Here is a 13,192-nt window from a genome sequence, read left to right on the forward strand (position 1 = left end):
CGGTCTATGACCACCCTTTCGACGACGGCGGCGGCTGTACATTTGTCAGACTGGAGCCATTTCTGCGCAGAGTAGATGAGGTCGTAGAGTTGGGAGCGTGGAGCCTTTTCTGCATCGTAACACCAGGAGTGGAACCGCTGGGCCTGAGCTGCGACAGTGACACCTAGCCATGCCATAATCTCAGTCTTCAGGGTTTCATAATTTTTCGCTTGCTCTGGCTTCAAGTCATAATAGGCCTTCTGCGAGTTCCCCACCAGGAAAGGAGCAATTATTCCAGCCCACTGCTCAACTGGCCACCCTTCGCATCGTGTGCTCGATAATTGACAGGTACGCCTCAACGTTATCGTCCATCGTCATTTTCTGAATAAGGTGCGATTTTACCTGGTGAGCTACCTGTGGGGCCACGCTAGTCTGGGCGGTAATTTTCTCCCCCATGACTCGGAGATCCTGGTGTAGGTAAAGTTGTGCCTCGTGTTGCTCTTCTTTTAGCGTCTGATGTAGGGACAGCGCCATCTGCTGTACTAACGCCGCAGTACTTTCAGTTTGTGACTTTGTCATCTGTTGTAAGCTCTCATTATTGGATTTTGACATCTCCTGCAAACCCCGCAATAGTATAGCAGCATTTTCTGTTTGCTTGTACTGGAGCGAGGTTAGAAATGCCTCCATTTTCCACTTTCACTGACTTGTGGAATGCCCGCATTCTCCACCAATTGTGATGTCCACACCACATTGCAGTCTCTTTTATCCAGATCAAAGGCAGGGAAACGTAGTGTTGATGCACAGGAGGGTTTATTTGCCAGGTACAATGCAGGAACAGGGTTAACTTATAACATAAAACAGAAACTAAAAATCTAACTCATTTTCAGAGTTCTGACTAACGCAGCTTAGTCCCTAACTAACAGTGGGGGGAAACAAAGCGCTTCCCCCACTTTAGACACTGTACCTGCAGCTTCCCTTTGCAGTATCTCACAGGGCTGTCTGTGTGTGTGCCTTCAGATCAGCACAGCAGCAGCCCAGGAAGCTGTCTGCGCTGCCTTTTAACCTTGAAGCTCATTAATTAGGCTCAGATGAGAGTGAAGGGAACACACCCTGGAAGGTGCTGGGTCCTATGTACCTCCCCTCAAACACCTTTTGCTTCAATATATCACAATATATATATATATATATATATATATATATATGCAAATACTGCACCGACACACTTTATTCGAGCAAATACCCAGTATGTACCTGGTAGATACCTGGAATGCGCCGCTCCTCACCTCTGACAAGCCCCGTTGTGTTTGCCTTCCCAGCCTGGGTTCATGCCTGGCTGACGAGCGGCTGATCTGTTAAATGATAATGATTAGGATTTAATAGGCTGCAATGCTTCGCGTGTCTACCAGATGGCTTAAATTCATGAATTGTAATGCAGTATATATATATATATATACTGTGCAGTATTGCAGCCAGCGGGAATAAAATGCTTCAATCCCTGCCTGGAAAATAACGCAATGCACTCGGGCAGAAAACAGTCACAAAACTCAATACACCCGGGTATACCCGAATTCGTGGGACTAGCCGAGCTCGAATAAAGTGTGTCGCCAGTGTACAACTGTATGCTCATCTGCATGTCTTATACAGTTGTATTTGCATATTTGCTTTCCTGTGGAGGGTTTTTGTCACTTTTTTTACTCACCATAACTTAACTCAGTATTATGGTATATATATATATATATATATATATATATATATATATATATATATATATATATATATATATATATATATATATGTGTATATGTATATGTATATGTATATGTATATATATATATATATATATATATATATATATATATATATATATATATATATATATACATATGCACACATATACATATTGTATATACATACATACATACAGATATACACAGTCCAGAACAGGGCAATCACTTTTCCGTAGCATCGATGTCCTGCCTTGTGAGTAATTCCAAAAATTGGGAAATACAGAATAGTAGAAGAAAGGACAGGCACTCTCATTATACAATGAGGTGATATTTAATACTCAATGTTTGGGACTCCAAAATGTTGAGTATTACATATTATAGGCTAAAGCAGTCAAATTCCGGGCATTATTGAAATTCCTGCCCTCTGATTGGTTAAAATTCCGGGCATTATCCAATCAGTAATGCCCGGAAATTTAGCTGCGTATAAAATGTTGATTTCAATGTGATTATTTCCAGCCAATCAGCTTTCAGAAGAGCTGAGACAGGGCAGGGGATTGGTCTAAAAGTAGGAACAGCTCTGAGACATGGCAGGTGATTGGTTAAGAAGTATCAGCCACAGGTTGACTCCTCCCCCTTGCTCCGTGAACTGAGAAGATTCAGTTGAATTGGTGGGGTGGGGGAGAGAGGGAGCCTGCAAAGCAAGTGAGTGTCTTTCTGCAGGTTGTTTCTGGCTGTAGTTTCTCTGTGTGTGTGTGTGTGTGTGTGTGTGTGTGTGTGTGTGTGTGTGTGTGTGTGTGTGTGTGTGTGTCAGCAGCAGCAGCAGCAGTGTTTATGAGTTAGCAGCAGCAGCAGTGTTTATGAGTTAGCAGCAGCTGTGTGTGCTGTGCTGTTGTGTTGTATTTGTGTGTACTGCTGCGACACACTTTATTCGAGCAAATACCCAGTTTGTACCTGGCAGATACCTGGAATGCGCCGCTTCTCACCTCTGACAAGCCCCGTTGCGTTTGCCTTCCCAGCCATGGTTCATGCCTGGCTGACGGGCGGCTGATCTGTTAAATGATAATGATTAGGATTTAATAGGCTGCAATACTTCGCGTGTCTACCAGATGGCATAAATTCATGAATTGTAATGCAGTATATATATATATACTGTGCAGTATTGCAGCCAGCGGGAATAAAATGCTTCAATCCCTGCCTGGAAAATAACGCAATGCACTCGGGCAGAAAACAGTCAATAACCTCAATATACTCGAGTATACCCGAATTCGTGAGACTAGCCGAGCTCGAATAAAGTATGTCGCCAGTGTAGCAGCAGTTTGTGTGTGTAGCAGCAGTTTGTGTGTAGAGGGGCTGTGTTGTGTGTAGAGGGGCTGTGTTGTGTGGGTGTGTGTGTGCGTGCGTGCGTGCGTGTGTGTGTGTGTGTGTAGAGTTGCTGTGTGTGAGGAGGAGCTGTGTTGTGTGTGTGTGTAGCAGCAGTTTGTGTGTGTGTAGATCTGCTGTGTTGTGTGTGTGTGTACACAGAGGGGGGCGGCAGTGTGTGGATATAGATATCTGCAGTGTAAGAGTATGTATGGGTGGATTCATGTATTTACCATTTTATTTTAATAAAAAATCTATTTAACTATACAAAAGTGTCTATTATTTCTGAAAAAATTCTACATTTAGCCTATATTAGTAATAATCCCCTCAGAACAGGGCATTACTGGCCAATAATGCCCTGGCTGGGTTAAAGTCCCTCGGCTTCGCCGCATTTATGCACTTCTTTTTACCAGCCTCAGTATGTCTCTAACTCTATTCATATATCTCAATCTCTCCTTCCTTCACCACTTCTCTTTTCACATGAACTCCTTTCTTACCTGTGTCCTCTGACACCACACAGCTATATCCCCTGCACTAAAAATCACCTCTACAAATCATCCTCACACATCCTCTTTCTATTCATGCTTCTCCTCCTTGCTTCTGGGGATATCTCTCCCAATCCTGGTCCCTGTCTTATTCCTACATGCGCTCGTCCTTGCCTGCCAATTGCAACCTCTACTCCTTCTGGTGTCAACCCCTCCAACCTCATACCCATCCCCTGCCACCCTCCCTCCTCTCTCCCTTTCTCTGTGCCCTTTGGAATGCTCGCTCCCTTTCTAACAAGTTCCTCTCTGTGCATGACTTCTTTCTCTCTCACTCCCTGCTTCTCTTTGCCATAACTGAGACATGGCTCACTCAGTCTGACTCTGCTCTGGAAGCTGCCCTCTCCTATGGTGGCCTTTCCTTCTCCCACACTCCGCGCACTGATGGCAGGGGTGGAGGCGTGGGGCTCCTGCTCTCCTCTCTCTGTCGTTACCGAACCCTTCCTATTCCTCCCTCTCTTGCTTTTCCCTCCTTTGAGGCTCACACTGTCCAGATTTTCTCTCCTCTCCCTGTTCATGGGGCGGTCATCTATCGCCCACCTACCTCTACTCATCCCCCTTCTGCCTTTCTCTCTCACTTTGAATCCTGGCTCTCTTTCTTCCTCTCCTCAGACTCCCCTGTTCTTCTCCTTGGGGACTTCAATTGCCCCATTGATGACCCCTCTCTCCCTTGGGCTTCCCGCTTTCTTTCTCTAACCTCTTCTTTTGGCCTTCAACAGTGGACTGCAGCCAGCACCCACAAGGATGGCCACTACTTAGACCTGGTTTTCACTAAGAACTTCTCTCTCTCCGATTTCTCCATTTCCCCTTTTCCTCTCTCTGACCATCATCTCATCTCATTCTCTCTATCTCGCTTCTCCCCTTCTCCACCTCCATCTACCCCCCGGTTCTGCAGAAACCTGCGCTCTATTCACTTACCTGACTTTAAGTCCACTTTATGCTCCTCTCTCTCCTCTCTCAGCTCTGCTACAGACCCCGACAACCTGGTCAGGAACTACAACTCTGTCTTGTCCTCCTCTCTTGATCTACATGCCCCACTTTCTCTCTGCCGCACTCACCCTTCTAACCCTAGACCCTGGCTAAATTCCCACACGCGCATACTGCGTTCCTCCACTCGTTCCTCTGAACGCCTCTGGAGGAAGTCTCACACTCTCGCAGACTTCCTTCACTACAAATTTATGCTATCCTGTTTCAACTCTGCCCTCTCGCAAGCTAAGCAAGCCTACTTTTCTGCACTAATCAACATGCACAAGTGTAACCCACGCCGACTCTTCTCTGTCTTTGATACTCTACTCAAACCACCCTCAGCTGCCTCTCCTTCCTCCATGTCTGCTCAGGACTTTGCTGACTATTTTAAGGAAAAGGTGGAATCCATACGTCAGAACATTCCCTCTGTTTCTTCTTCCCATCCTTCACCTCTTCCTAACTCTCCTCCTGCCTTCCTTGACTCTTTTTCCACTGTCTCAGAGGAGGATGTGTCGCTGTTGATCGCCTCTTCTCCCTCTACCACTTGCCCTCTTGACCCCATTCCCTCCCATCTCCTAAAACCTCTTGCTCCTACTATAATCCCTACGCTCACACACATTTTTAACTCCTCCCTCTGCTCTGGAACCTTTCCATCCTCCTTCAAACATGCAACAGTTATACCATTACTGAAAAACAGCAAACTTGACCCTACCTGTCTTTCTAACTATCGACCTGTCTCCCTCCTGCCTTTTGCCTCTAAACTCCTTGAATGTCTTGTATTCTCTCGCTTGCTCCATTTTCTCAACACCTATTCTCTCCTAGACCCTCTACAATCTGGCTTCCGCACTGCTCACTCCACGGAAACAGCCCTCACTAAAATAACTGATGACCTCCATGCTGCCAAAGACAGAGGTCATTACACTCTGCTCATATTACTCGACCTCTCTGCAGCATTTGATACTGTGGATCACCCTCTTCTCCTTCACATTCTCCACACTCTTGGTATTCGGAACAAAGCTCTATCCTGGATCTCATCCTACCTCTCCCATCGTACTTTCAGTGTCTCTTCTGCTAACACCTCCTCCTCTATTGATCTCTCTGTGGGGGTACCCCAGGGCTCTGTCCTGGGACCTCTTCTCTTTTCTCTGTACACACTCTCTCTAGGTGACCTAATAACATATTTTGGGTTTAAATATCACCTCTATGCTGACGACACACAAATATACTTTTCAACTCACGACCTTACACCTGCTATACAGACCAAAGTTTCTGAATGTCTCTCTGCTATATCATCCTGGATGGCCCTCCGTCGCCTTAAACTCAACATGGCTAAAACAGAGCTCCTCATACTTCCTCCCAAACCAGGCCCTACTACCTCCTTCCACATTACTGTTGGAACTACGATCATTCACCCTGTAGCCCAAGCACGCTGCCTAGGGGTCACACTCGACTCCTCTCTCACATTCGCCCCTCACATTCAAAACATTTCTAAAACTTGTCGCTTTTTCCTCCGCAATATAACAAAGATACGCCCTTTCCTCTGTTGCTCGACTGCTAAAACTCTGACTCAGGCCCTCATTCTCTCCCGTCTTGATTACTGTAACCTCCTGTTGTCCGGCCTTCCTGCCTCTCACCTGTCTCCCCTACAATCTATCCTAAATGCTGCTGCCAGAATCACTCTACTCTTTCCTAGATCTGTCTCAGCATCTCCCCTCCTGAAATCCCTCTCCTGGCTTCCGATCAAATCCCGCATCTCACACTCCATTCTTCTCCTCACTTTTAAAGCTTTACACTCTTCTGCCCCTCCTTACATCTCAGCCCTAATGTCTCGCTATGCACCATCCCGACTCTTGCGTTCTGCTCAAGGATGTCTTCTTTCTACCCCCTTTTTATCTAAAGCCTTCTCCCGCCTTAAACCTTTTTCACTGACTGCCCCACACCTCTGGAATGCCGCCCTTTCCCTCAGTACCCGACTAGCACCCTCTCTATCCACCTTTAAGACCCACCTTAAGACACACTTGCTTAAAGAAGCATATGAATAGCACTGTGAACACTCTGAACACATGATACATAAAGCTTGGCCCCCTGCAGACGCACTTACCAGAACTCCCTCCTACTGTCTCTGTACGTTCTCTCTACCTACCAATTAGATTGTAAGCTCCTCGTGGCAGGGACTCCTCTTCCTTAATGTTATGTTTATGTCTAAAGCACTTATTCCCATGATCTGTTTTTTAGATTATCTGTTATTTATTCGATTACCACATGTATTACTACTGTGAAGCGCTATGTACATTAATGGCGCTATATAAATAAAGACATACAATACAATACAATACAATACAATTACTTAATTACCTCGTATACTGAGAGTTCCTGTCTTTGTGTTATATATATATATATATATATATATATATATATATATATATATATATATATATATATATATATATATATATATATATATATATATATACATACACAGTTGTTGACAAACCACCAAAAAATCTACTCGCCACACAAAAAAATCTACTCGCCACCTAGTACCAAACGTATGCTGCTTGGGCCAATAGGAGCTCGCCACGATGTTAAATCCACTCGCCCGGGGCGAGCAAATGTATAGGTTTGTCGAACACTGTATATATATATATATATATATATATATATATATATATATATATATATATATATACCATTTCTGTGTATTAAATACTGAAAATTATTAGCAATTCTATATTACAGCGTTTTTACTTAGAATATGTCCTACTTACATTGAGTAAACTTTTGATAGTTATATTTAAAAAAAATGCTATTTGTCTTTTAAATCACAAGTGTGAAAAAATATTTATTTCATCTTTTAGGAGGAACCTTATGTGATGTTCAAGAAATCTGATAAACCCCTCTATGGAAATGACCGATTTGAGGGATATTGTATTGACCTCCTCAGAGAGCTGGCTAGCATTCTTGGATTCACATATGAAATAAGATTGGTGGAGGATGGTAAATATGGAGCCCAGGATGATGCTACTCTACAATGGAATGGGATGGTTCGAGAACTTATGGACCATGTAAGTTAATTTTGAATATGTTTTATAACTTTCATAAGTTGCTTAATTTTTTTTCTATTTAATCAATATGCTCAACTCAATATTTTAAATATAAACTCCTTTAAACATCGTATAATTTTAAAAACATTATATCTGGATATGAAAAACCTGTTTTATTTTGAGCAAAATGGAATAGAGCACTGTAAGAGATGTGTGCAGAGGTATGCAATGGAGACGGCCACTTATCATCCCAAAGTCTCAACGGTACCTTAACGCAGGTGGCCCTTCAGGTCAGTGGTAGTTGTCTGCTTGAGGGTCCAGACATAGAAGTCTGGTTCCCTTTTGGCTAGCTCCAAGAACACAGCCCTCATTTTCCTTATGTCAGCTCCTTATGTCTCAGACCAGGCTTTTTCTAAAAGTCCTAATCAGCCAGGTGGAGTCTGGTTGATTTTCTGTGTGCAACTAAACAGCACACTGCTTGATTTAGAGGCAGTTTCTCTCCAACAGTGATAAGTCCCTGTTCCAAGCAACATTTCTTAATGCAACACCTAATAAAAACTGAGGCATCTAAATGTACATTATGTGATGAATGATTTTATCATAGCAACTATAGACGTGTATATGTACTTTGTAAGATGAATTAAGTTTCAATTGCATGATTTAAAAACAACAATTTTATGCACAATTGGTATTCTATTATATCTTTTATTTTAGTCCCAGAAAAAAATATTAAAAAAATACTTTTCACAATTTTGCCTCATTCCCTGACTTTTAGGGTTTAACAAAATCTGGAAATGTCAAAGAGAAACTTGCTGAATTTGATGAATCATATGATTTTCTATGTGATTTTCTTTTTGAAAACTCTGGACAATGTGCCATTTTTACATCCACAATTCATCACATGCAAGAACTTAAAAAAGGTTTGACCATCTCCTTATACAGTATGTGCAGTTTTTGGCACATGTACATACTTTCAGAGCATTCTTATAATTTTGTTAATACACTGTACAAATAAAAAAATTCAAATAAATCAAGGGTTTTGCACAAATAAAGAGAAGTAATGAACAAGAGACCATGCTCAGAGGCTGGAGGGTGGCTTCTGTGAATGTGAGGAAATACTTCAGTGATCTAGTAAGGGATTCCTGGAATAGCATCCCAACAGAGGGGGTGGAAGCTACTGTACAGTAATACAGTAAGGGAATTCAAAAACACATGGGAGAAATACAGGGTGATTCTAAATATGAAGTAAACCAAAATACCTAATAGGTTCGGAGGTTTCACTGCAGATAGGGAAATGGACATCTTCTGTCTCTTTCTATGTTGCGTCTGCGTGGTCTGTTCAAATTTCAAATTTCATTGTAATTACCAGTGAAAAAAAGGACACAAATAAGTAAACCATTCCTGTTAAGGTACAATTACAGACTCAAAATAGCTTAAGAGTAACAATCCTGCACTGCATTGCATGAACCAAGTTGAAATCCCCATTTAACTCTTCTTGTGACCTTGGATATTTCACTGTGGGCCTCATGCAGAGAGCATAGAATTTAAAAATTGGCGAATTTCATAAAAAGTAGCTTTTTTGGAGAGTTTTATTCTCCATATGCAGAAAAGTGCGAATTCTGCTATGTTTAACATGGATGCGTGTGGCGAGTTTAAATTGGCGAGATGCGCGCTTCAGAAACGTGTAAAAACAAATTCGCGCCTTTTTTTTCCCCTTTACTATAGGCGGCGAGCGCCATCTTGCCATCTTTTCCTGGCGCGGCAAAAATGCGAGAATCGCGTCATTTTTTGGCGCGAACAGCCGCTACTTGCCGTTCGCACCTCTCTGCATTCGGAGAGTTTTAAAAATGGCGAGATGGAGGTTCTCGCCAGCCGCGAGGCGAATTTTAGCAATTGAAAAAACAAAATGGCGCGTTTTTCGGAACTCGCCATTTTCTGCCGGTTTCTGCGCGAAATTGTACAAAAAATGGCGAATTTCGAAATAACGATGCTCTCTGCATAAGGCCCTTTATCTCTCTGTGCTTCAGGCACCAAAAATTAGATTGTAAGCTCTTAAGTGCAGGGGTTCATTAAACTTGCAAAACTCTATGTATAGTGCTGTATACACTAACATCACTATACAGAAAAGTGAATATTATATTAATATGATGTTTTATTAAATATGTGAAGAAGGGGACAATGGAGACCAAGGTATGTTGCACATTCAATTGTGTATTCTTTTATTTCTGTTGATCTGGGAATGTCTATATTTGTTGTTTAACCCTAACAGAGTAACAATTGATTACTGCAGACCTTCAAAAGACTGAGGGGCACATGCATCAAGTGCCGATATGGGTTATTGCACCTTTTCTGTCATTAACTCCCATTGATTTGAATGGCTTTACCTACAGTATTAACACCTTAGTAATCACTGTGGTCATTTAGACATACTGTACACGATGCATGCCTTCATGACCGTTATGATAACCAAGGGTTTAATGCCACTAACACCATTCCACTATACTAACTACAGTACTCACGCATCGCATGCCATAAAGATGCAAGTAATGCCCTGTTTACTCAATAGGGTGAAGAGGGCATTGGTGCTTTTTTGCAATTTTCTATTGAAAAGGGCCTGTAGTTTATCAAATTATGAAGATCCTGAGGTGCTTTTGGGTTACAATAATGTAGTGCTTTAGCATAATAATCAGTATGGGGTAGACAACCTGCAACAGAAAAGTTGAAAACGGTGTTACATTATGCAAGTAACGTTACAAGTTTACAAGTATAGTAAACTATAGATCCGTGCTTGTCTTTGCACTACTGACGTTTCCGTCTTATAATGTGGAGTATATGATTTTACCTCAAGTAATATAGATGTAACAAAGGTTATTTCTCATGCTGGCGAATTTTGGAGAGATATTCTTCACTGCCATACAATCCTATAGAAACTCTGTAATATTCTGCATTGTGATGCAATATGTTGTGTTATCAATGGGGGCAATAACGTTTACTACGTGTGTATCTCACAAATGTAATCTTGGCTTGTGTGTTATAGCATGCCTTGGAGATGATTTTTACGTGAGATGTTCTAGCATGCCTCAGAGTTTTAATTAATCTTAAGAAATGTAACAACCCCCGAATTGCTGCAATGAGATCTATAGATGAGAGAAATGTTTATAGAGAATGGAAATGATTATTTCTACTCTTTTAAGCATTGGCCTTATTTGGACTTAGAATTGAATGAATTAGAGTGTGTCCAAATGAGAGGAACACATTGATTAGCGGTCTGCAAAATGTTACCTTTGAGGAATGGCTCTGATTATTTAGCCTGGATTACAAAAGATTGATGCACATTATGATGACAGTTTACAAATATGTAAAAGGTTCCCATAAGCCATAATGAGGGCAGACATCATTTATTCTCAAAGTCCGTTTGAGAACTAATAAGACATAATGAACCTAAGCTGCAGCAAAGGAGATACAGGATACACATCATAAAGACATTCTTCACAAGAAAAGCAGTTAAAAATTCAGACAAGTGTATTTACTAAAGGTTCAATGCTGGTGACAAAAAAAAAGACACCAGTTTGTAAAGAACTTAATAACATAATTGTCTTCCTTAAACAAATGTAACTATGCTTACAACAGGCAATTAACTGCCTTTGTTCCTTTGGAAATAAAGAAATGTAATTGTGGCCTTTGAATTAAAATTTTTCAGTTTCATCAACCCTTAGATGACCATGTCCTTGTAGGAGAGACAATAAATGTAAGAGAAGGGGGGAAGTATATGGGGTTTTCCTGTGTAAACTTGTGTGTGCCATGCGGTGACATCAGATGAAAGGGAGTAGATAAAGACAACAAAAGACAAAAATACCCAATGCTACTGTACATCCAATGTGACAAAATACATAGATAAATACTTCAACGTTAGTATTCTAATGAGTAAGGGTAATTTAGTTAAACCCTTTGGCTAAAGCGTTATAAGCCTGTAACCATGTCACGGCAGGACCAGTAAACAGGTCCTAACACTACCTGTGAAAATTATCATTTACCTCTGCAGTGGAGGGAGAATGGTCTCAGTGGGCCTGTGATGCACAGGTACATTGAAAAACCTGCTACTAAAAAAGTTGGCAGGGTTGAGCTTAAATCCTGTGAGGAGGGGCCACCAACCTCCATCCAACTGATACCAGATGAAAAGCCTGCAGGGACTGTGTGTTTATTAATTAAACATTTCAACTGGAATCAGTTGGTTGGCAGTTGGTGGCCCCTCCTCACAGGGATTAAGCCCACCCCTGCCCACTTTTATAGTAGCAGGTTTTTCTATGTACCTGTGCAGGACAGGTCCACTGAGACCATTCTCCCTCCCCTGCAGAGATAAATGAGAATTTTTCCAGGTAGTGTTACAGATGCAGCGGTCGTTATTGAAACACTTCACGCGGTGTATACCTCTTAATACCCATGTCATGGCGCGGGATTTCTTCCAACCATACCGCCTTAAGACACGAGTGCAGGTGAATGCATAAAATAGCATTTTAGGGTTCTGGCTTATAAACACCTGAAATTGACACAGTAGCACTGTAGCACAGTACTGTACACATTACAATTCATTAATTTCATAGCATTTAATTGCACACAATCCATGAAATTCAAACAAATCAACCATGATAAACATGTGTGCCTGGGGCGATTGGCGGCATTAATGCCGCACGGAGTACAGCAGGGCATACGAAAACGACACGTAATTTGTTTCAATAATGGCCGCTGCATCTGTAGGAGCTGCATACTGTCATACCATGAAGTGGCTGCAGGCTTCTAACACTTTGGGCAAAGGTTTTAACTAAATGACCCTTACTCATGAGAATATTAACATTGAAGTATTTAACTACTGTACTGTATGTATTTTGTCACATTGGATGTAGCATTGGGCATCTTTGACTTTTGCTGTATACATTTGGCCACGCTCAGTAGCACTCCTTTTGACTATATATATATATATATATATATATATATATATATATATATATATATATATATATATATATATTTATATATATATATATATATATATATATGATGTGGTGGGATATGGGGTTAGAGCTTGCAGTCATTGTCTGTTCATTAGGAGCTGATAAATACACTCAAACATCTCATGTTTCAGCTCAACATGCTTACAAATCATTTAAACGATATGTAAAAAAATACTTATAGGTACAGTATTTATAGGTATCTGATTTTGGTTTTTAAAAAAAAGCATCTTTTACCCACAGGTCTGGTTTCCTTGGGCCCCAGGAAGTTGGGAGGGTCAGTAGGGTATACCATGATTGGGGTGGGGAATTGGTTGTTTGCTGAGGGTGTGATATGGGTCTGTCAGCTAGAGCCTGTCTGCAAGATGATGGAGGGAGCATTGTGTAGGAAAGCAGCCAAGCTCTCCTGCCCTGTCATAACCCACATGAAACCCTTTAAACATGTCACTTTTATTGTATTATGTTGGCTTTTAGAGGGACTGCACCTTTCAACATTAATAAAACTCTGAACATTTTCCATTGTTTTCATATACTGCGTGACTAGGAAAGTAGGATAAGGGTTGTTCATA

At 41.4% G+C, this 13,192-nt stretch overlaps 1 protein-coding gene across 2 annotated transcripts in view; it reads left to right on the top strand.

The window, feature by feature from the left end:
* The window catches only part of GRIK2 (glutamate ionotropic receptor kainate type subunit 2), a 925,501-nt gene that overhangs the window by 636,245 nt on the left and 276,064 nt on the right, over positions 1 to 13,192 (top strand). For both annotated transcript variants that reach the window (XM_075597530.1, XM_075597529.1), the window contains one exon: positions 7,432 to 7,638. In XM_075597530.1, coding sequence (XP_075453645.1) covers positions 7,432 to 7,638 — 207 coding nt within the window. The remainder of the gene's footprint in view (positions 1 to 7,431; positions 7,639 to 13,192) is intronic.

The sequence above is a fragment of the Ascaphus truei genome, chromosome 4 (assembly GCF_040206685.1).
Source record: "Ascaphus truei isolate aAscTru1 chromosome 4, aAscTru1.hap1, whole genome shotgun sequence".
NCBI lineage: Eukaryota > Metazoa > Chordata > Amphibia > Anura > Ascaphidae > Ascaphus > Ascaphus truei.